Source organism: Puma concolor, chromosome E2 (genome assembly GCF_028749965.1).
Source record: "Puma concolor isolate L17-30 chromosome E2, mPumCon1.1.hap2, whole genome shotgun sequence".
NCBI classification, from domain to species: domain Eukaryota; kingdom Metazoa; phylum Chordata; class Mammalia; order Carnivora; family Felidae; genus Puma; species Puma concolor.
In genome coordinates this window covers 35195083-35220386 of record NC_141681.1, presented here as the reverse complement: position 1 = coordinate 35220386, position 25304 = coordinate 35195083, and the positions used below count along the sequence as shown (strand labels likewise).

General features: G+C 45.4%; 1 protein-coding gene across 1 annotated transcript; it reads right to left on the bottom strand.

The window, feature by feature from the left end:
- Window positions 1-2442: 2442 nt before the first annotated feature.
- Window positions 2443-5872, bottom strand: CBLN1 (cerebellin 1 precursor). Its single transcript, XM_025920602.2, has 3 exons — window positions 5571-5872; window positions 5310-5429; window positions 2443-4036 (listed from the first exon to the last, which is right to left on the bottom strand). Exons 1-3 carry the CDS (start codon window positions 5832-5834, stop codon window positions 3839-3841), a joined length of 582 nt encoding a protein of 193 aa, XP_025776387.2. The 5' UTR covers window positions 5835-5872; the 3' UTR covers window positions 2443-3838.
- Window positions 5873-25304: the final 19432 nt, after the last annotated feature.

The window sequence follows — 25304 nt, the reverse complement described above, 5'->3', positions numbered from 1 at the left end:
ATCCCCGCAACAGACCACTAACACTATCGAAGCCCTCCGGAAACGGGTTGGGATTGTGGGGGAGGGAGGTAAAAGAGGCCACACAGCAAAGAAGGAGGCCAGGAAGGGGTAATCACTCCGCCCAGTCTGGGGTGAGGCGGGCTTCCCCGAAGCTCGAGTGGAGGAAGTAACCAAGGTGACCTGGGCGGGGGAGGAGTCTCTGAGACTCTGAGAAGGAGGCTGAATGAGAGGGTGGTCTTGGAACCCCTACAGGCTCTATTCTGATCAGGTTTATCTGAGATGAAAGCAGGAGGCAGGGCCCAGATCTGAAAGGGCCTATAGGGTTCTAAGCATTAAAGGAAACCATTGTGAGGTGTAGGTTTTAGGACTGGCCCCCTCCCTAGAGCTTCTGGTTGGGGACAGGGATGTAGTTTCTAGTGAGCCGCTGGCCTTTTTTTTTTTTTTTTCTCTATCCCTCTCAGTCCCCAACACACCATTTGAGAGTATCTGGCTCCCTCTCAGCTGGGGTACAATTTTCAATTGAGGGTTGATTCACCTGCCTCTTGAACAGGTAACAATCACCCCCACCTCCACTCCAGAGGTGAGGGAGGTGGCCCAACTCCCAAGTGCTCAGCCCCAGTGAAGTCTCTAGCTCCAACTCCAGGTCCCTGGGGAAAGCTGTCCACATCTCCACCCAGGCTAATGGGGGCTCAGACCCGAAGATAAGGGCAGTTTGGGGGTGGAGAAACCCATATTTCTCCTTAAGCCTCTGGGACCAGAGTGCCTGCTTAACACTTCTGAGAGCTCGCTGGAGTGGGTACCACTATTCTATGGAACCCACTGCAGAGCAGGAGACAGGCCCAGCCCTAGATATCTCCCTTGCCAACCAGTGCCAAGCAAGGCCTGCAGGAAGAGTGAGGAGGGGATAGTGAACCTTGGAAAAGCAGTGCCTGTGCTGTATCTACATAAGAGCTTCCCAGAGGAGGCAGCCTCTTACATGAAGTGCTTCGATCCCCCAGTAGGACAGAATTTTGAAAAGTAGAGAAGGAGAGAACTGCAAATTGAAGCAAAGAAACAGCAGGTGCAGAGGCATGAAGACAGTAGTAGGAGATGGGCTCATCAAATGGCAGAGGGAAGGGACCAGCAGGTGGAGGAGGAAGTGGCTGGAGCCAGTTTGAGAAGGATCTCTAATGCCAAGGACCTCTAATGCTTTGGGGAGGAAGGAGCCCTCCCTTAACTGGAGCCCAGAATCAAGGGATAACCTTCCCCTCTCTGTCCCACTTGGGTTCCACTTGCTCCCTTCTGGTTCACCTCCCAGGCCCCAGAGAAGAGGCTGGCTCTGAGTGAACCTCAGTTTCTGGATAGGCAAGCTTCCTCTTTGCCTCCACCCCAGCCTCAGGCCTAGCATTCAGGAGACTGCCTCCAGGAACCAGATCAGTGCAAATAACAGCCAGGACTCATTAAACCCAGGTAAAAGAATTGCAGGCCCACGTTCAAGTAACAGAGGATGAATGAAATCTCAGAGTAGGAGGGACTCTTGGAGATGTTTAAATCCTCTTTGTTTTTATACAGCTGGGCAAACTGAGGCCAGAGGAGGGATGGGCCCAAGTCACCCAGCTGGAGCACCGCCTGGGGGTCCCAAAGTCTGGACAGACACCTTGGTGGTACCCTCCCCGGGGAAGAGGGTGACCACCCTCCCACAGAGAGAACGCCGCAAGCGCAGTAGGGGTGCTGCTTCTTTCGGTTGTGACTATAAAACCTGCGTGGCCCGAAAGCCCTTGTCCTAGGCGGAGAGTACCTGGTGCACCCGCGTATGCCTACCTCGCAGGCAGGCTGTGTGCCGACAGAGCGGTTGGGTCGAGCTGGTTTCGCTGCTGAAGGCTCCAGTTCTCCCTGATCTCTCCCTCCCAACTAGAAGAATGCCGAGAAAAGCATTTTTGAAAGTGTCCCTTTTTAAAAAGAATAGCTTCTTTTTAAATTCCTCTAAGGTTCAGGATTGCGCCTCGTCCCTACTTCCCTGGGTACTATGGGGGAGAGAACTGTTGGGCAGGAAGAGAAAAGCACAACTCATTCCCGAAGTCTCTAGCTATCCCTCGCGGCACCCTGGGCACTGGGGATGCGAAGCGTGCGGCAAGGGATGCCGGCCCCTGGCTTGTGCGCGGAGGAGAAACATGCCCTCATTTCAAGGAAGGCCGAGTGCTCGGTGAATTTCAATCAGAGGAGCCGCAGTAATAACAAGAAATGTTGCTTATTGTGCAATTATTACCCCCTTCTCTCCAACCCCTAGGAGCCAATAAAATTCACCCCCGAACGTCCGGCCAGGAAAAATCTTCTAAAAGGACCAAAGCCAGAGGCGCCAATCCAGGCCCAGGCTCCTGCCCCAGGACTTTGGCCTCCACCCGCTTTCCGTTTTCCGGCGCCCGACCTCCCCGAGGCTGAAGCGACTGGGTCAGACTTCTAGACTTAAAACGAAGTCGTTTATTTCAGTTTTGCTTTCACATTATGTTCCGATACAATCAAACCTCCTGGACGAACCTCTCGAACGAAAGTCCTGCGTGGAGCGCAATCACAGGTCCTGGGCGCCGGGCTAGTACGGCAGACGGACGCGGGATTCAGAGGCGCTGGTGTAAAACATAAAGCTGCTCCGGGAAATGTGGGGCTGACGGTTCGGGACATCCAGGGGCGGAGGCGTGGGAAGAGTGCCGACTCCTCCAATTGGGATTATTCCTGATGTATTTGGACTTCGAAAAAAATCCCACTTCGCTTCCAGGCCGGTAGTGTCTCCTGGCCAGGCAAGATTTTGGCCAAAGCAGGGAGCACAGGCGAATGCGGGCTGGCTGTAGGCCTGGCGCAAAAAAAAGGAGCGCAGGCCGGCTTCGCTAGAAGCCCTCACGCCCAGGCCTTCCCACCAAGTCCCCGGCGCCTCTCAGCCTTGCGCTTCCACAACCCGCCCCCAAACCTCGCAACTGGGGAAGATGCGGAGTTTAGAAAGCTGTTTCAGAAAAATAAAAGTCCCACTTCAACTTTATTGGGTTAAAGCAAAATTAAATCTTGGCTATTCACACGTATGTTACAGAGGACGAGGAAGCGTCCGGAAGAACCTCCTGGCATTTAGTGGAGCCACAGAACACGAGGGCATTGACAAGCATCAGAACATCAAGCAGCCTTAGATTTCACGATCACTCCGAATAGGACATAGAAATACGGAAATACAGCCAGTTTCCACTGGGAAGAGTTCTTTGAATACAAATGATATATATTTATATATATTTTTGAACCAGTCACCACTAAGGTAAGTCCTGTCTCTGCTAACAAGCAGCGGAGGACACAAAGTATCTTCAGCTAATTAACTCTTGAGCGGTGTTTTAAGAGCAATACTTGCCAAATTAAAACTACCTCCCCCATTCAAAAAACAAAACAAAAACCTTATTCCCCTCTCCAAACTAAAAGGGGGGAGTAGTATATTAGATTTCAGCAGGTGGAAAGATTCCGAGGGGGCTGAGGAGGAAGATATTTCACGTTATACAGTGAAATACAAAGTTTCTTTTGTATAAATTTTAGGGAACATGAACATGGGGGTAAGAAACAATGACAAGGCAGTCTCTCTTTCTTGATTACTTCAACCGGAATGGGGGAGGCGAGTTTATTTTTGGAAATGGGAGTGTGCAGAGCTAAGCAGAATTTGCTTCTCCTAATGAGGAAACGGACAAAGTTGTCCCACCGCCGCCGGTGCACACCTTTTACCCGGATACAGCTGGGGACCATGTAGGAAGTTTCCAGTCTTGCCGTCTTCTCATTCCCCCTCCTGCCTTCCTCCTGCCTTCGCCCTCTCCCTGCCTCCATTACGGTGATGAGCCAGTCAGAGGGGAAAGACCAGGAATCCAGAGAAGGTCGAGTACTTCCAGCCCCCCATCAAGTTCCCCCGCTCCAGCTTGAGGTATGCTCGGTCGCCTTTCTCCATCTGGATGAGAACTCCATTGCTGGCGGCCTCCCGGGTCACGTCCTGGTCACCAGCAAAGGCTGAAATCACCGGCCACCCGTTTAACATGAGGCTTACCTGGGAAAGAGAAAGGCCTATTTCAGAGGCGCAACAGAGGAGGGTACCTAAGCAGCAGTGGAGATGCGAACCTTCCCCGCTTGGCTAACAGCCACAAAGGTTGGGAGCATGGTGGAAGGGGGTGGGTGGTTTAAAAAGGGGGCTCTGCAGCTTACTGCTGAGGGACCAGTGGGGCGAAAAACAGCCAATCTGGGTGACAGGAAGGGTCTGCCCCCAAAATGGGAGTCGCTTTCATTCCTAAAGCGCGCCAAGCAAAGCCTGACTGCGTTCTTTTACCCAGCTTAACGAACCCATAGGCAGCTCTGGTGTCCCAAGACATTCGCTTCCACCCCCACCCCTACCCCCTGCCCCACCCCGCTTCAAAGAGAAACTCGGGCAACTGGAGTTTCCGGGAGAACCAAGCCAAACCAAACCCTGCTTCCTCCCGGTCCTAGCTGCCTGACACAGTGGAGACACGGTAGGGAAGCTGGGCAAGGCTTCGGACTGATGAGAAATTCTGCCAGGGCTGCACTCTGTGCTTCATCCCCAGAACCGGCCGTGCCATCACCGCCTGGTTTTGCCCTTGCGGTGGCATCAGCAGCCAAAGGCCCAGCGCCCTCTCCCCAGCCGTGCATCCCGGCTCTTGTCTTTGCCCAAAGGAAACCTGGACACCTTTGGGAACCTGGAGGGACGGTGAGTGCTGACACGGGCACAGCTGGAGCCCGGGGGGGAGCAGCACTACACCCGCCCCCTGCTCTCTCCACCCTTCAAACGCTTGGGCTCGGCGCCCGCCGGTAGTTCAAAAACCCAGAGTCTCCAAAGGGATGCCAGGAGCACCCTTCCCATCCCGGCCCGAGCGTGGTGCTAAAGGCAAGCGCACAGGAGTCCAGGCTTCCGAGCTGGGACAGAGAATGAGGATATGGTCTGTGGAGCTGAAGGCAACGGTCGCAGAAAGCTTCTGGAAAGAGGAACTGTCTTTGATGCTAACCAGCAACCGCTATGGGAAATCCCTGGTATCCCGTAGGAAAAGGGGAAGAACCTCTTTGGAGGGGCCCAGAAGGCGAAGGCAGGAAACTCTGTGTGGGAAGAGGACTAGGTTCCAAGAGCCGGCGAGAGAAGAAAACAAGAGACAGTCCAAGCCACAGAACTATGAGGCCCTGCTACTCGTCCATCCAAGCAACCCCAGGCACATGCAGCTGCCCCTTCTATCTCCCACCCCCCATACGGCCCGCTCACTCCAGCAGGTAATAGCCCTCTGCCGGGCCCGGGGCCTGACCCTGAGGCAGCGGCTGACCTGAATGGTCTGTCTGTTGTAGACTTTTACCACGTGGAAGTTAAAACTGTAGATCCCTTTGCGCGGGGCGATGAAAGTACTGCGTTCTGAATCAAAGTTGTTCCCGATGTTCACTAGTACCTACAATGAGACGGGAACGAAGGGAAGTAGACAAGAGTCAGTCCCGAACTCCTGCTCCCGAGGCTCCGCAGAGCCTTGGAGTGGATCGAACATCAACCCTCCACCTCTCCCCCTCGCAAACCAATCTGATGGAGCGCTCACCTGGTCAAAGTAGATGATCATAGTGCGATTACTCATCTCGGACGGCTCGTGGTTGGTGCTTCTGATGGCAGAGAAAGCCACCTTGGCGCTGCCGGAGCGCACAGAGATGCCGAGAGCTGTGCCCGTGGGATCGGACGTGGGGTTGGAGTCGCACACCACCAGGCACTTGCCTTCCAGCACGATGGGCTCCGTCTCATTCTGCCCGCGGGCCGGGCCCGCCAGCCACGCCGCCCCCAGCAGCAGCAGCTCCACGACGCCCAGCATCGCGGCGCCGGCGCCCACCCCGCCCCCCACCCCGGGGGCTGCCTGCGCCAGCCGCCCCCCCGCCCCAACCCCACTCCGAAGCCCCCTCCTCAGCTCCGTGCGCAGCTTCGCAGATGCCGCTCTGGACACTACTGCTCTTCCTTGCACTCCGTGGCAAGCGTGCCCCCCGCGCGATGCTCCCGGAGCCCCTCCCGGGCCTCAGGGGTGCCGCGGCTGCCCAGCCGCACTTGGATACATAGCCGCTGCCGCTCGGTCCCCGCTGCTTCCGCCGCCTCCTGCTCGCACCCGCCGCTGCCGCCGCCGCCGCCGGTCTGAATTATTGATGCAGCCGGCGCTGCAGCCGGAGCGGGCGGAGAGCGCGCGCCGGGCACAAAGGCGCGGACCACGGCCTGGCCCCGCCCCCGCTGCCTCCCAGCCCGCCTCCCTCCACAGCTCCGCCTTCCCACTGGCCGAGGCTCCGCCTCCCAACCAATCCTAATGCGCCGCGCTCCCCGCTGAGCCAATGGAGGCGCTGTCCGCGCGCGGCCACCTGACCCCGGGCACCGTTGTTATTAGGCGCGGCGAGGCGGGCGGCGCGCGGCAGCAGGGTTGGGCTCTGGCCGGGAGTCGACTGAGGGAGCGAGGGCCGGGGGCGCGCGCGGGGGCGCGCGCGCCCGTGCCCGGACCTTCCGTCGCGGCCGCTAGCTCCTTCGCTTTCCGCCTCAGGCCGCGGTCTTGTTCAGCCCTCTCAGCCCTTCCGCGCGCCTCCAATCGCCGGCCCGCAGGTAGGAGGCGGCGCGCGCGCCCAGGTCGGGAATAGAATCAGCCGTGCGGGGGGCGCCCGCGTGTCGGCGCGCGGGGCGGGAGGGGAGCGCCCCCCAGCGGGCGCAGGCGCGAGGGGCAGCCAGCGCGCGGGTGAGCTTGAGCGAGCGAGCCGGCCGGGCGACCCGGCTGCAGGGCGCGTGCGTGCGCGGCGGGGCGGGGGCGGGGCGGGGCCTGCGCCGTGGCCTCCCGGGGAGGCGCAGGTGCCGCGGTCCCAGGCCGGCTCACCGGATCCCACGCCAGCCTCAGCACCTGGCTCCGCAGCCCTCGGTAACCGGGATGGAGCTCGCCCAGCCTCCCTTGCGCCCCTCTCCAACCCCCCTGTCTGCCGGCCACGGGGTACCACCCTCCCTCCCTCCCTCCCTCCCTTCTTCCTTCCTTCCTTCCTTCCTTCCTTCCTTCCTTCCTTCCTTCCTTCCTTCCTTCCTTCCTTCCTTCCTTCCTTCCATTTTTTCGGGATAGATCTTCGAACGTGTACGAAGTCGCAGGCACTGGGCCAGGCGCTGAGGATGCCGTGGCAAATCAAAACAGACGAGGCCCGCCTTGGTGACTCTTTAGGCAGTAACTAGTACAGTGGCGTCGCACGCAGGCATGTCATTTATTTGATACCGTTTTCTCTTTTGCACTTACAATTATATATTGCATCCGTATTTTTTCAATATATTGTGCACCTTTACTACTTGTTTTAGCCACACGTTCCTGCACATCAACGTTGAGTGTAGACACCAAATCTTGTTATGTATGGGCGCTTTTTCAAGAGTAATTATGACCCTACAAGAATTTTTGCCTCACTTATTGACTTAGAACTTTACACACACACGTAATCTCAAACAGGGAAGTAAAAATGCAGTTTTGCTAAGTGGCAGGCAGAGGGGAGCTGCGGAGAAAGAGAAAAGGGCGCGTTCCAGCCCGAGGTGCCAGCAGGCGGAGACCTGAGGGATGAAAGTCTGCAGTTAACCAGGCGGAAGCAGAAGGGCGAACGGACCTCTCGGTTGTGTCCAGAGCAGAAGTGCCAGCTCCGGACCCTAAGCAGAGGCGGGTTGGGTTGCTGGCCATCGGGGCACCTGGCGCTCGGGTCACCCCCGTGCGACCTTGAACCTGAGTGCTCAGCCAAGCCAGAATGGACGTTCGGCTGGCTGCAGCCAGGCGCAAGCGCTGGGACCTGCAGGCGCGGACTGCCTACACCTTCCTTTGGATCTCCGGGCTCGCTGCCCACAGGGTCTCCTGCCCCTGGGGTACTCGTTCGCCCACGCGGGGAAACCTGTCTTGGAATCGCCAATTGCCACACCTTTCAGATTCTCAGCCTTTGTTTCTTTTGAGACTTTGATAGCTGTCTAAAGAATTACCTTGGGGGAACCCCAGCTCCGACCCCCGCCTCTGTTTGGAGGACCACCGGGGTCACTGGGCTCGCCAAGAAAAAGGAAAGCGTGGGGAAAGAGGCAACAATTTTACTTTAAATTAAAATGACACAATATTTTTTCAACTCCGATCTTTTTGAGACATCCCCAGAAAGCGTTGCCAGCTGCGATTACACCTAATGTGAGAGCATGAACTAGTTTAGGAGGTGAGAGGTGAATAACGAGACACCATGCAATATAGCGGCCATCCAGTATAGCTGGAAGCGGTGGGCGGGGGGGGGGGGGGGGGGGGGGGTGTCCCTGGAGAAGCACTCGTGTAGAACCAACGGTACACTCTTCAGTCAGTCATTGCACAGATATTTCCTAAGTACCGGCTCTGTCGGGGAAAGCCAGCTTTTATGGCGCTCACAAGCAGGACTGAGATTACCTGGAGGGGGTTGGTCGCCAGCCCTTTCCTCTTCTTTTCATGGTGAGGCTATAGTAGGGCAGTGCCCAAGCCTGAACTGCCATCCCTATGCTGGTGATGCTCCATCTGGCATCTCCCATCTCAGCCTCTCTGCAGCCCAGGCCTTTCATACTGAATGCCTGTTGGACCTTTTTGCTTATACACCCTGCAGGCATGTTTAACTGACCCACACTTTGTCTCCTTCCTTGCCTCCCAAATTCTGTGCCTTCCTTCTTCACCTATTTCAATGACAACAGCCACACCCACCTGGGACCCCCACATCTAATTTGATTCCATCTCTATGTCCTATTGTTTGAATGATTCTCATAGGGCTGCCTATTTGGCATTCATCTTTCTGGCCCAGGCTACTTCAAGAGCCTCCTAATTTATCACTGAGGGATTAGTGCAACAATTGCACCCTGGCTTTGCTAGATAATGTTTAATCTTCCATTTGATGAATATCTGTTGAATGCTTTGAGGTATCTAACCTCCTCACTCCTCTGGCATTCTCCATCCCTCTTCCACATAGTATATTTTCAAAAAATAATGAATATTAATTTAATGTTAATATTTCCTGAGTTGTGAGGATTAAAGGAGATAATATATAAGGGGAGGGAGATCCATTAAGCACCTCAAAAGCAGTCATGTTTATTTTTAGCATTGTCACATTTTAGACTTCGAATTCTTTTAGCTGCAAGTGACAGAACCCATTCAAACTGTCTTAAGTATAAAGGAGTTTATGTGGTTAATGCAAGAAAGCCAATGGGTACATCTTGCCAGTGGAAATATGGCTGGATCTACGAAAGTTATTATGATCTTTCATTTCTGGCTTTGGCTTCATTTTCAGACAAGTCTTTTCCATATGATAGCCCCTTAGATGCTACTGCCAACTTAGTCCTAGCAAGAAAGAAAGAGTGCTTTTTGTTTAATATTTGCAACAAAAGTCTCAGGACAATCTGAGGTGCTAGCCCCTGTCTGGGCATGGAGAATGAACCACTCTCCTGACTGAACTTGGATTCAGGTGTCTTCCTCTGAAAAGGGGTTTGTTAGCCCTACATTGTCTAGGCTAGGGACATTCTCCAAAGAAAAATTACAGAAGGGATGCTGGCAGGCAAAAACAACGTATGTCTATTTTAGTCTCTCTCAGAGGGTTGGCTGCAATATATTTCACCCCAAAACAATGGTGATGAAGATGGATACAGTAGCCAGAACAATAGATAACGTTTGTCTTGGTCCTTTTGGATCTTTAAGACCTCAGCTAAACATGAAATTAGATGCTATCAACCATGATGTTACTGAAGGTTTAGCTTTGAAGCGTGGATGCACTTTGAATGGTAGAGCCACATAAGTATAAATAAGTAATTGTCACATTCTATTCCAAAATATTCTTTTGACAACATTATATTGGGATTGGCTTTTTCTATTCATCTTTTAGGTTCCTAAAAAGGTGAAAATTTCATTTCTTTGTGGATAAGCACCTAAAATTCTTTATCGTTTATCAATTAATAAAAAGAAATGGAAATTTTAGAAGGTCTAAAAAATAAAAAAGATCGAGTTAGGTCATATTTGAAATTTAAGACTTTAATCTGCTAAGGTTTTTCAGGTGCTGAACTATTGGTAAAATATTATAAAACCATCGATCTGAAGCATTTAATGTATCATAGAGATTTAGGCAACTTAAAAGATTGCAGATGATGAATGTGCTGTTATGTCCTTTACCTGCTGCTCTAAATTCAGCCTTCTGTTTTGGTGAAGTAAAAGGTTTATTGCCTTTCACTGTATTCTGAATTTCCCACCACAGTGCATTTTGAGAAGTGAATATTAACAGCTGTCTTGATCCCCCATTGCCCCACATCCTGGGGAAAATACAATCTATTGTTGGAATAAGAGAGCATGTTCAGGAAAAGGGGAATATTTTGTCACAGGATGTGCAATGAACTCATCCTTTTATTAAGTCAAAATGGATTCTCTAGTGTTTATATACATCAAACAGTGTTTCTTCTCTTGGTCATGGTTCAAAGGCCCCAACATACAATTCCTTAGTATTTAGTCAATTTGCCTATAAAGAAGAAGAGAATGGCTAGTTTGTTCTAAAGTCTTAAATTTAGTATTTCAAGGGTCAAGGTCATTTCAAATTAAGCTTGGATCAATACTATAAAATATGAAAATGATCCTAAGTTGTACAAAGTATGAAATATTTTAAATTTCACCAAAATCTGTCTTCCTGGGTATGTCTTTTTTTTTTTTACACCTACTCAGATTCATTCTAAATGCAGTATTTTTGCTATTTAGGTTTTAAAAGTTACATTACAAAATAAACTTTGTAATTGGACACTTTTATTAAATGCAGGAAAATGCAGGATTGCTTTTTAATGAAGGCCAGATTTGTGGTAACATTTAATTCTTTCCCAAAAAAAATCTTGGATCATAAAAAAAAAAAGTATATTCAAAATATCTTGAGCTCTTATGTTAATACCAGATTATGCATTTTCTAGCCTTGTTCAGAAGGAGAGACTATGTGTCTTCTAAATTGAGAGATATTGGCACCATTTTTAAAATTATACCTTGAATCTGCTGTGGTATGTGCTGGTAGTAATTTTATGTGAAGCTGTTGTTCAAGCACATGCCATTAAGGTCAAAGGGGGGAAAAAGGAAATAATGTAATCCTACAAAGCTGCTCCTGAGGGAAAAGTCACATAGGTAACATCAAACAGTAGTTGGAATTTTTCCAAGAAGTAATTATCTGTGTGCTTTTGGGGTGGTCGGTTATGGGGACAGACCAATGTTTGACCAATTCAGCATTTATTGAGTGCCTGCAATGTGCAAGACACTGTTTTAGGACCTCTGGCTACTGCAAAGATGAATCACCCATGCTTCCTGCCCTCCAGGACCTTGTTTAGTGGTAGTCAGGGATGCATACCTGGAGAACCTCTACTTAAGACTTCCAGGTGTACTCAGAAGGCTTCTTAGTAATGGGACTACCTAAGTTCTCATGTGGTAGCTTTGGTCAGTCTTTGTATGAGTTTGCATTTACCCTGTAATCTGAAGACATGCAAAAATTACACACATACATATAAAATTAATAGATTAGAGAACATTGAAACAAACATTTCACGTATGTACTTCATATGCATTTGACATTTATCAAAGAAATGGTGTATGTTGTCATCATTGGTGGGTGGCTGGGTTAAATTTTGTGAAAAGTATCACTAATCATAATAGGTCTTAGGAAAATTTCCTAGAGTTTGCATTCATTGACAATAGTATAGACTTCCCGCAGCTCAGAGTGCTGTGAGGATGGGGTGTTAGAGAGAGGTCTGCTTAACTGGAGGACTTATTGAACCACAGACTTCTGTGTTACCAGGAAGTAAATGAAAGGAAGAGTTTAAATAGAATTTGAAGGAGGGAAAATTCAGAAGGAAAAGGAGGTTTGGGTTTTTTTTTAGCCATTCTGACAGGTGTGAAGTGTTATCTCATTGTGGTTTTGATTTACATCTCCCTGATGATTAGTGATTCATGTATCTGTTGGCCCTCTGGATGTCTTCTTTGGAAAAATGTGTTTTCAGGTCTTCTGCCCACTTTTAATCAGATAATTTGTTAAGGGCTTTTATATTTTTAAAAAATTGTTTTCCCAAAATGGTATTTTCTGGTTGACTTCTTAGAAATTAGGTCAGAGGAGCATGCTTAGTCTTGCGCCTCTGCTTCAGGCCTCAGTGACAGTTATGTGACTGAGCTCGCTGGTGCTCTGCTCCCCTGCCACTGAGCCACACCCTGCCTTCCTCTTCTCTGTTTTTGCCCCTAGAAGCTGATTCCTTCCAATTGGCTTCTGTTTGGGCCAGTGGAAGGTAAAAGTAGAGGATCGGAGAGAAGAGGAGAGAGAAGTTGGGGTATTTCTTCCTGCTCTGTCCCTTCAGTGCAGGTGGTATGAAGTAATGACCCTCAAAAACCTCTGGCAGTAGCTTCCCCTTTTCAGGATTGTAGCTCCTGCTCTGCAGCCTTTCCTGCTCTCTTGGGCTCCAGCTGTCATGTCAGTAACATTCTCCCCCCTTTGTATCTCCTGCTTTGGGAAGGCTGGGCTGGTGGGGGGGGGAGGGGTGGTGGTAGTGCCGGTTTCTAGGTTATTCGCATATGTGTTCATGTTGATTCCCCTGACCCTGCCAACACCTCTGTAGGTTGTCCCTTCATTAAAAATCTCTCCATTTGAACTGAGTTTAATTCTGTTTCCTCCTGGGATCTCAATGATACACTGTACCAGAACGAAACCTTGCTTCACCTTCAGAACCAACAGATTTGATACATTTTATCCTCCTATAGAACCATTAGTTTTTGAATTATTGGTTGTATCATAGAAAATCACTATGTTAAACCACAATTTATTACAACATCAGATTAGATACGTGATATTATCAAAGTTGTTATATTTCAAACAAAAGTATTCATATTGTTTTAAAAATTAAATTTAATGTAATTATGCTGTTTTCTGAATATTGAAGTAAAAATATTAAAAGAAATACTCCTTAAAGTGGCAAATGCTAAATCTCCAAAAAATAATCCTATCCAGCTGCAATACAAGAATGTGTTAATATCTTGAGGAAAAAAATAGTATTATTTTGTGAACTTATAAAGCTATTTTGAGTTTTTAAAATATGAAAACCTTAGGGATGCCTGGATGGCTCACTCAGTTAAGCATTGGACTTGGGTTCAGGTCATGGTCTTATGGTTTGTGAGTTCAAGCCCCACATCAGGCTCTGCTGATGGCTCAGAGCCTGGAGCCTACTTTGGGTTCTGTGTCTCCCTCTTCTCTCTACCCCTCCCCCAACTCATGCACTCTCTATCTCAAAAATAAATATTTAAAAAAAATTATAAGGTGAAACCTTACTAAAATGTGTTTTATTATTGGGAAAGTATGACAATTACTGCTATTTGTTTTTTAAGCTTATAAACTTTTATCTGTGCATATTCTCAACAAATAAGGATTTTACTGTTATTGTATAAAATTGGTGCTATTTTAGATTTTAAAATACCAGATTGAAACCAAACCACAATAATGTGTATTTCAATGTATAGGTACTAATGAGGGGATCCTTTTTTAGCCCCTTAAATTTTTTTTTTAATTTTTTAATGTTTATTTTTGAGATAGAAAGAGAGCACAAACTGGGGAGGGACAGAGAGAGAGAGAGAGAGAGAGAGCGGGACAGAGGATCCAAAGCAGGCTCCACACTGACGGCAGTGAGCCCAATGCAGGACTTGAACTCACAAACCATGAGATCATGACCTGAGCCAAGGTCACATGCTCAACTGACTGAGCCAGCTAGGTGCCCCTTTAAAAAAATTTTTTTTAAGATTTTATTTTTTTAAATAATCTCTAGGCATAGTGTGGGGCTTGAACTCACAACCGCAAGATCAAGAGTCACATACAGTACCAACTGAGCCAGCCAGGTGTACCTGAGTCCATTTAATTTAATTATCCATTTCACACCTATGCCCAGTATTTTTTGCGATCCTTACGTAAGCAGTATGAAGGCTACCTAGGAAACATAAAGCAATTAGAAAGTAACTTTTGGCAAGTAAACGACCCATAAGTGGCAACAAAAGTTAGAATAAATTTAATGAAAATATCCATTAAATCTTAGTGTTTACTGGTCCAGAAGAAAGGCTGGTTGGATTCCTATTTCATCTGGTTGTTGCAGCCACATACTATATACTGTAACTGTTTTTAAATAACTATAGATGTACTGAAACCTATCTATGGTCTTGCTATTATAAAATTTCAGGAATAGTCCATCATTACTTATTATGAAATTGATCCCAATATTTAATGCACCAACAATATCAAGATGACAGGGTATATTGCAGTGAGACCACTATGACCTTTTTAGATAAATAAATATCAGAATTTGGGGTCTTTAACCTAGAGTGTCTTTTTTTTTAATTGTTTTCTTATTTTTATTTTTTTAGTTTATTTATTTTTGAGAGAGAGAGAGAGCAGAAGAGGGGCTAGAGAGATTTCCAAGCAGGCTCTGTGCTGATAGCACAGAGCCTGTCGCAGGGCTCGAACCCATAAACTGAGAGATCATGACTTGAGCCGAAATCAAGAATCGGATGTTTAACTGACCGAGCCACCCAGGCACCCTTAATTTTTGTTGATGTTTATTTATTTTTGAGATAGAGAAAGACAGAGCATGAGCAGGGGAGGGAGGGCGGGAGGGAGGGAGAGAGAGAGAGAGAGAGAGAGAGAGAAAGAGAGAGAGAGAAACACACAGAATCCAAAGCAGGCTCCCGGCTCTGAGCTGTCAGCACAGAGCCTTATGCAGGGCTTGAACTCACAGACCACAAGATCATGACCTGAGTGAAAGTTGGACGTTTAACTGACTGAGCCACTCAGGCACCCTGGAGTGTCTTTTTGTCTTAACTGAGATATAATTGACATATAACATTATATTAGTTTCAGGTATACAATGTAATTATTCAATATTTGTACATATTGAGAAATCACCAGAATGAGTCTAGTTAACATCCATCATTGCACATGGTTATAATTTTTTTCTTGTGATGAGAACTTTTAAGATATACTTTCTTAGCAACTTTCAAATACACGATACAATATTATTAGCTACAGTCACCATGCTATACATTATATCCCTAGCGCTTATTTACTTTGTAACTGGAAGTTTGTACTTTTTGACTCCCTTCTCCCATTGTGCCCACACCCTGGAGTGTCTTTCTTTCTTTCTTTCTTTCTTTCTTTCTTTCTTTCTTTCTTTCTTTCTTTCTTTTCTTTCTTTCTTTCTTTCTTGAGAGAGAGGGAGAATCTTAGGCAGGCTCCACACTCGGTGCAGAGCCCTTCTAGGGGCTCAGTCCTACAACCCTGCAATCATGACCCGAGCCAAAATCAAGAGTTGGGACCCTCAACAGACTGAGTTACCCAGGCTCCCCCTTGGAGTGTCTTGAAACTTAATTTTTATCAACTGGGCTGCCTACATTTTACAGATTGGGGCCCAGGGAGGGGAGGTTCCCTGAGACATCCATGTAACACGGTGGTTCTTGTGTAGTCTCTAAAAGCAGAATGCAAAAGCTAAAACCCCACTCCAGTGGGTAGGCAAGAGCCCTTTAATAAGTTTTATAACTCTGTGTTTAGTTTTCTTATCAAGTAGGAATAGAATAAGCATCTACCCTAAGGATGGAATGAGATAATCCACGGATTAGCCTGAACCTGGCATGTGCTATCCAATCCATGAGTGCTACTGTGCTTCTTCTGTCTGGGCACCCAGGTAGGAGGAGTGCCAAATTAGAACCCCAGGTGCCACCTCCACTGCCCCAGGCTTGCTCCAGATTCATCTTGAGGTTGACCAGGCACCTACCTGGCCATTTGCCAGTGGTTTTTCTTCTGTTGCTGCACAGAAGTTCAGGCAATAATGTCTTTGATTTTGGTAAATGTATTCCATCAGATGTCCTCATGCCCAAATTTATTATTCATTTTTGAGAAATAGAGAGTGAGAGAGAATGAGCTGCGGAGGGGCAGAGAGAGGGGGACAGAGGATCCGAACTGGGCTCTGAGCTGCTAATAGCAAGTCTGATGCGGGGCTTGAACTCATGAACTGTGAGATCATGACCTGAGCTGAAGTCAGGCATTCAACCAACTGAACCACCCAGGTGCCCCCCTTATGCCCAAATTTAAAACAAGGCTATTTATATACCCCGATAACAATATACACACAGCTTCACAAACACATCATGCACTGTATTTCTATTTTCTCTATTTATTTATTCATTCAACTAATGTGCGTTAACCACCCACTATGTGACAGGTATTTGTTGTGAGGATCAGGTATACATGAGTGAAAAAACTGGGACGACTTCTGGCCCTCTATGGAAGATATCTGGGAAGAGATTTGATTTTGTGGCAAACATGTTCTCATTATGAATTTTACCACTATAATAGTAAAACTAAATTGTCCCCATCTCATTGGTGCACAGTTATGAGACTACAGGGTGTGTGTGTGTGTGTGAGTGTGTCTGTGTGTGAGTGCGTGTGTGAAATACTGTTAAAAAGATATTAACTGCCAACTCAGGAGTTGGGTATATTTTTCTGAATATAATTTATTGTCAAATTGGTTTCCATACAACACCCAGTGCTCATCCTAACAGGTGCCCTCCTCAATGCCCATCACCCACTTTCCCCTCTCCCCCACCCCGCATCCACCCTCAGTTTGTTCTCTGTATTTAAAAGTCTCTTATGGTTTGCCTCCCTCCCTCTATGTTTGTAACCAGTTTCTCCCCTTCCCCTTCCCCTCCCCCATGGTCTTCTGTTCAGCTTCCCAAGATCTACATATGAGTGGTCATATGATATTTGTCTTTCTCTAACTGACTTATTTCACTTAGCATAATACCTTCCAGTTCCATCCACATTGCTGCAAATGGCAGGATTTCATTCTTTCTCATTGCCAAGTAGTATTCCATTGTATATATAAACCACATCTTCTTTATCCATTCATCAGTTGATGGACATTTAGGCTCTTCCCATAATTTCGCTATTGCTATAAACATCGGGGTACATGTGCCCCTGTGAATCAGCACTCCTGTATCTCTTGGATAAATTCCTAGCAGTGCTATTGCTGGGTTGAAGTGTAGTTCTATTTTTAATTTTTTGTGGAACCTCCACACTGTTTTCCAGAGAGGCTGCACCAGTTTGCATTCCCACCAACAGTGCAAGACGGTTCCCGTTTCTCCACATCCTCACCAGCGTCTGTTGTTTCCTGATTTGTTCATTTTAGCCACTCTGACCGGTGGGTATTTTTTTGAATGACATTAAAATTTTTTTCATTTCTATCTTGGAAGTTAAATTGGAAAATCATTAACATTATAAATTTATGTTGTCATTTCCATTTTTAAATTCAAGGGACATCAAAGGCTATGAATCTGATTGTAATTGTAAGGTAAAGGTACTTATGTTGCATTAGCACATTTTTGTCAATTGAGAGTGATTTGCTTATTTTTAGCCTATGGAAGGTTTTAAAAATAAAATTTAATGCACCCTTTAAATATTCCTTGTTTTAAAGGTACTCCATTTTAAAACATGCCAAGAGAAGAATTTGATGTCTGTGTTTGAGGTCAAAAATAGGGAGCCTAAGACCATTCTCTGCTTTGGCCTGCCTCCCTCCTTTCTGAAAATGCCTGTCTGACCTTCCAGCACACTCTTGGGCTCAGGAAGTGTATGTGTGCAGCTTTTTGGAGAAGTTTCTATCTTCCCACTCCATGACCACGTGAACACTTCCTGCATGTCTTTCTCTGCTCACAACTGAGTACTCTTCTCCCCAGCCCCTTAGGGAACAGGGAAGGGAGGCCCTGACATTGTGCTTGTGTAAACATAATTGAGAGATTTCCATGTCTCTTGCACCTTCATAAATGATTTTGTGTATTATGCTGGGACAGTAGTTCTTTAAATAGAATATCCTCCCATGGAAATCGCCCACAGTGCTGAGAGTACACCTTGCAAAAGGTGAGACTAGAGTATAGGGTGCATCCTCAGCATTGCCTAAAGGCTGAAGTTAGGGCTCTCTGGGATATCGAAAACAAATTTATAGCAGTTCATTAGTGTAAGGAATCATGAAAACAGTGTGCCGCCGTTACCTGTGGAGACAACAGTTACCAAGCGAGTGCAGACATGAGGCTCTGAAGACAAAGCTGCTTACAAGGGCTCTCGTTCATTCTAGAGAAACCCACTTGCCTATTTTGAACCACATTTCTTTAGAGCATATGTCTCACTGTGCAACCAAAAGGGTGTTTGTATCCTAGTCACTTGGCAAAAATTCTGTTGTTGCTTCTGAGAGATCCAGTTTAAGCCTGAATCACGGAGCTGGGAAAAAGATGGTCTTTGGTCGTCTGAAGAAATGACCCTAGTGCAAATTTAGACAGTTATTTTTTTTCTTTTGTTCCCCATAATATTGTTGCTGCATGGAACTACATTTTTTAACTAGAAGAGAAGTAGAGTCCTAACTCAGTTCGGTTATTCCCACTTGTTTGAAATGAGGACATTTGTTTCTATTCAGTGAGATGAGACCAGTTGGGAACTTGCCATGATATTTCCATTGGCCACTGAATTATGTCAATTGCAACATATTTCTTCAGGTACTTGACAATTTCCAAACAATTGCTCTTAAAAAGTCTATTTGAGGGGCACCTGGGTGGCTCAGTTGGTTCAGCATCCAACTGTGGCTCAGGCCATGATCTTGCGGCTCATGGGTTCAAGCCCTGCCTTGGGCTCTGCACTGACAGCTCAGAGCCTGCAGCCTGCTTCAGATTCTGTGTCTCCCTCTCTCTCTTTGTCCCTCCCCTGTTTGTGCACTCGCTCGCTCTCTCTCTCTCTCAAAAAAAAAGTATATTTGATACTCAATGGGGAGAAAGCAGGTGCAAAAGTATATTTATAGGGTGCATTTTTAGAAGATGTATTTATAGAGGGTGACTGGTATGTCAACATGTTGGTTTATTATTATCTTTGGTTAAGATTATGGTTATTTTTACCTTCTTTACAGTTTTGGTGTTTTCCCATTCTCAGACTTATTTTAATCAGTTTTCTTTTTTTTTTCTCTTTAAAAATTTTTTTTTAATGTTTGTTTACTTTTGAGAGAGAGAGAGAGAGACAGAGTGCAAGTGGGGAAGGGGCAAAGAGAGAGAGGGAGACACAGAATCCCAAGCAGGCTCCAGGCTCTGAGCTGTCAGCACAGACAGCTGGGGCTCGAATTCATGGACTGTGAGAACATGACCTGAGCCAGAGTGGGATGCTCAACCGACTGAGCCACCCAGGCACCCCAATGTAGTTTTCTTAAATGCCTAAAAGATAATTTTCCTTTAACAATATTTAAATAGATATAAGGTCCATTGGTACCATCAAGTCGTTTCTCCTCTTCCTTAACCTTGCAAACCACACATGAGGACACTCGTAGGAATGCCTCTTACGCTATGGTTTGCATTCATCAATAAATCACTCATAATGAGAACTAGAAATCTTTTCTTGCTAAAACAAATATATCTCTTTCAAGAGTAGTTCTCTTTTGTGAACGATGTTTGACATCTTAGAAACTAGGATAGTCTTTATGTACATTGCTATAGTCAAAGCATTATTTTGTAGGGTGGGCTCAAGGTTACATGTTTAAGAAAAGCTTCAGGTTAATCCTATTAGGAAAATCATTTTATTCATAAATCTTTAACTATTGAAAAGACCATTGGGAGGCTATGCTAGTTTGTATAGCTGGATAGAATTAAGTAGCATATTTGACAATTGGCAATACGAAACAGTAGCCTACATTTGCACAGTGCTGTCTATTTAAACAGCAACAAACATTTCACAGAGAAATACGTGTTCACCTCCGCATGAGGCTCTTGGGTAGTTATATCAAATTTTTGGATGACAAAATGTAGTCTGGCAGAGACTAACTGATTTGCCCAACATCATTCATCTGGCAGAGGTGGATGATTTTCTGTCCCCTAGCTCCAAAGTCCTGTCCACTTTGTCCTGCAACATTGCTCCACAGCAAGTCACTGCTGCTGACCCCAGTGATGCAGGGTAGTGTTGCCAGCTAGGAGTTAGCTCTCCTTGACTTTAAATATGAAACCTTTTTTTTCCTATTAAGCGATGAAGTTTAGTTTTTACATTTTCAAAGATGATAAACCTTTCTCCCTTTGTGCTTCTTTCTCCTCTTTTGTTCCTAAACAGTGTTACTGCTAGAAACAGATTATTGGCATTCATGTTATGTTTTTCCATACCTTTTAATCATTTCTACAGCTGTTCACATGACAACAATTATATTTCCAGTTTTAAAAAATTGTTACAAAGATGCAGAGAGAAAAGAGAAAAGCAAAGGAATAAACTACAAGCAATTATGTAAGTGATACTTCTGCAATCTGACATTTTGGGAAATGTTACTGGTACTGCAACTACTTTTTATTATCCAGATTTTAACCTTTCAGTGGACATGCCTTAAGCTTGGTCACCACCTAACAGTAGGTCATGTATTTTTCTAATTTTTCTACCATCCAAGTTTTTTAACCACAGGAAGAATGTTTACTGTGCACCAGGTTACATCATGGCACCTACAAATAGATATGTACAGTTTACCAACATGTCCTTTTAAAAAACTGATATTGACACCTTTACTGAAAGTAAATTGACACTGTGCAAAGTGAGCCAGTGGGCTTAAATGTGTAGATTGTACTCACTGCTCTTACCAATTGGGGACTGAACAGCATTTGATGACCTAGTGAGTTTATTTGTAAATTATTTATGTTTCCTTGTCATTTCAAGGATTTAAGTTTCCAATTTAAAAGATCTGAAAGTGTCCTCAGATCTGAAATGAGTCTCTTGTAGACAGCAAATAGATGGGTCTTGTTTTTTTATCCGTTCTGATACCCTATGTCTTTTGATTGGAGCATTTAGTCCATTTACATTCAGTGTGGATCTTGAAAAACTTAACAGAAGACCATGGGGAAGGGGAGGGGGGGAAGTTACAGAGAGGGAGGGAGGCAAACCATAAGAGACTTTAAAGGACTGAGAACAAACTAAGGGTAGATGGGGGATGGGGGAAAGGGGAAAATGGGTGATGGGCAGGGAGGAGGGCACTTGTTGGGATGAGCACTGGCTGTTGTATGGAAACCAATTTGACAATAAATTATATTTAAAAATAAGTGAAAAAATATCATTGAAAAAATAAAATTTTTTAATCTTTGGAAAATCCAGAAAAAATAAAAAATCGCATTTCATTGAGATATGTATGTTCCTTTCTTATCAGTTAACAAGAAATCCTTTATTCTGTTGCCCCCCTTTCCCTTTCCACCTTTGCACCTACCAGTGTTCTTTTTGCATTTGCAAGCTGATTGGCTTGACATGTCAATGACCCCAACCAGAGAGCCTCATCTTATAAATACCAGGCTCATTTTCCCAGATGTTTCAAACAAGATAGAATATGAGCTTTCTTCATGTTGTATGTTCAGATTAGTGAGTTGGGAAAGTGTCACGTGATCACTCTATTACACAGACATGGAAATCCCTCAGAGATCATGTTTTGGGGTAGAACCACCCAGACATCTAAACATTTAACGTAATGAACTTATTAAAACTTAAAACCTGGTTAATAATGAGTTGGAGATGTGTAAGATTTTGCTTAAGGTATGTTTTTGTTTTACTCTTGCTTTCCCAAATGCATCTTATTTTCATATTATGTTAGGACCTCAGCATGATAGACTGTGCCTCAGAGAAGACCATAGGTGAGCATACTTGAAGAAAAGTTAATGTAGTCACATACGTGTATTTAGTGTATACATTTTACAAATTCTTAGCGTATAAATCTTAATATGATTTTGGCTGCCAAATTAGATTTTATTTTGTTAACCAACTCTGTAAATTAGAAATGTCCTCAGCCATTTATTCAGCAAAGTAGAGGGAAAGAAAATGGCATCAGTTTAAACTAGGACATTTAAACCAGAATGACCTGATAATGGAAAATACCTAAAACAGAGTCCTATCTCTTCCACTCAGTGTTTCCTCCCCAAATAGAGACCAGTTTATTCTTGGTAGGTTTATTCCAACAAGCACCGTGTTATAGTGAACCATGGTCTTAATATACTTTGAAAAATGGCATATCTGTTCTATAAATCAGTATACCAATTTTCGCCTCTTTACAAAATACAAAGGAGACTTTACCAACCAGAACAATGTAGAACCTGGTAATTCAAATACCATTCAAAACAGATACTTATAATTGGAACTAAATGTTAGGCCTCATGGCAGCCAGCTTAACAACTAAACAACTTTTAATAAAAAAAGGAGTAAGCCCTTTTATGTTCTGATTTTAGCCCTCTCGACTCAGGACATTGCAGCAAGTGGTTTATTTTCAATGCCTTAAACATCCATATCATACTGTACATTAGTGGCCAGTGTAAGTACCAAGTCCCATGCTAAATTCTGTACATAGTGGTGCTGCCTTGGTCACCACCACCTTGCCCTTTCTCTGGTGTTTATTTGGCAGGGACATCCCTTCCCCTTTTAGTTCATTAGTGTCCTTATGTTCATAGCAGCTCCCCACCATATAATAGAAAAGAAGCTATGAGTCGTTTACACTTTAGCATAAATGTACTTTCATGACTTCATCAAGACTATTTGTGCCTAACTCTTTAACTGCAGAATGAAAGACTCTGGACTGTCTCTGAGAAGAATGAGCTGGGAGTCAGTCTAGTCATCAGGACCACCATAGACCTATTACCGAGAGGTACGTGGACTGCATAATTGTTGCAGATCAGCACCCGAGGCAGCTTTTTCTAAGCCATGAGACTGCCAGCTCATGCTCTCTCTCTTTTCCCCTCTCTGCTTGAGCTAGATGGACTCTTGCCTTCCACCGGCTTCCCACTTTCAGGAATCCAGGGAACATCCTCCATCCTTGAAATGATCATACATTCTTTTATCTTCCTGGGGCCCATGTCATGGTGAGAGCTGCCCTCAGGAAAAGCACAGGCTTATAGCACAGCTCTTCTGCTACCTGCAGATGGCTGGTATCCAGGAAGCCTGGAAGTGATTGGTTGCATCTGTGTGTGTGTGTGTGTGTGTGTGTGTGTGTGTGTGTAGAGTAGGAATAAGTAGGAATAAGGGAGGAATTCCCTCCCTTAGAGGAAGGGAATACATCTGACTTGCAACCCCATCACTGGAGCGCTATCTTACTTTGTGGTCCCCCAGAAGCAGATCTGGAGACAAGGATTCAGGTGCAACTGGTATGTATGCATGGTGATTCCATGAAGCATTGGTGAGAGAATAGAAAAGTGAATCAAGGAAAGGAATACCATCAAAGGGGGCATTCATAAGTCACCTGGCGCTGTGGGCAGCCCATTGGGTAACTGTGGGAGCACGTCAGCATTACTGCCCCTTGCCCTGAGGGATAAGGGGTAAGGATCTTATCACAAATTCCCTTTAGTTACTGGTGACAGCCTATGGGTGGGGGTTGTTATTTCCCAAATTCCAGTGTACCACTTTGGGTCATAGAGGCTTTCTTTAGTTTCTTTGTTTCATAAGGGCAGAGATCCAGCCATTAGAGTGGGAATGCACTGAAGTGTAGCTGTGGGCAGAGCATCCATATGCTTCTCCTTCAGGCGTTTTAGGTGGTAGAAGCAGTGCAGAGAGCCTTACCTGCTTGTGACAGTCTTTAGTAAGGGTTTCAGTATCTCTGCACTTAGAATTAAATTATTCATATCTCAGAAGCCCTTCACCACTGATAGTAGGTACAGAGGATTAACACCTAAGAAGCGGGGGTGGGGGGTGGAGAGGGGGAATGCCAAGCAGTTGGTTTGGTTGAACACAAGTAAAGACTCTTAGAATCATTGGTGTGGACTGCTTATTATTAATGTCTGATTACAGTGCTGCATAAATAATTATGCATGTCATTAAATATGTGTCTGATTAACTTTGTTGTAAAATTTATGACAATACTAAGTTTTATTCACATGCTCAGCCTTCATAATATATTGCTTATGTAGCATGGTTATGACTTTAAAAAAATCTCCAAGACACTGTGGGTGTGATGACTACTTTCTTATCCATGAGTCTAGTTTATCCATTCTTTTGGAATTTCCATATACATGATAATAGTCACTGACTCTGCCTTTAGTGCTGCCAGTGGCAAAGCAATCTCACTTGCCCCGTTATTATGGCTGAGAGGATCTCTCCCCTCCTAATGTGAGTTCTCTCATCACATATTGTTGATTAATTCAGCCAGCATTTATTTGGCCCCAATCATGTAACATTCATTATGCCCGATGGTGTGGATTTATATATGGAATAGAACCTGATTCTGTCCTCAAAGAGGTCATGGTCTAGTAGAGAATAATACCAACTTAGAGATGACTGTTCAGGAAGGGAGCAAAAATGAATAAAGGGCTATGCATTTTCTGTTTCTGTAGGTACACGGTAACAAAGCTGTTCTTATATTTGGTTTCTAGAAAACATCTCTAAAGCTTCTAGTCATCATTTTGTGCCTTCATAAATGAGTAGTGTTGTAGGATAGTACTTATTACATAGCTTAGCTTTTTGTGCTGGCTGAGAATTTGATAAATGAAAGCCATTCGCTGGTAAATGTGTTTACTTTAGCCAAGTGCACAGTGGTAGCCCCTTTTTATAATCCAAGGCTAAAGATGTCATCCATCAGACCCCATGTCTATGTACTTCTTAACAATAAACCAACTAGAAGAACTTTACTATTCACAACAAAGGTAAAATACTATCAGGAATGAGGCTTAGTATCACAGGGAAAGAGTCAGATATGTTCTTGAAGTTGATAAGTTTACTTAAAAAGGATGTATCAGGAAGCCAAGCTTGCCATTGTCAGCTCTCAGAATTGCAGTTGGCAGGAGAAATCAGGGTTAGAAATGGAACAGAGAAGGTCAACAGCAGATGGGCCAAGGAGAGGGCTAGTGTTTGTTGATCCTGTGGTCCAGTGACCTCCTAAGCGTTCTAGTGTGGGTCTGGCAGTGGGCTAGATAGTGGATCTAGGTCATGCTTGTACCCTAAAGTGAGAAAGAGGCTAGTGCGAATGGAATTTAAACAGCTTACGTATAGTCCTTCTAAAGAATTATATATTCCTGGGGCACCTTGGTGGCTCAGTCGGGTGGGCGTCTGACTTTGGCTCAAGTCATGATCTCGCGGTTTGTGAGTTCGAGTCCCGCGTCAGGCTCTGTGCTGACGGCTCAGAGCCTGGAGTCTGCTTCAGATTCTGTATCTCCCTCTCTCTGCTCCTCTCCCACTCACTCTGTGTCTCCCTCTCTCTGCTCCTCCCTCTCTCTCTCTCTCTCTTTCAAAAATAAATAAAGCTTAAAATTTTTTTTAAAGAA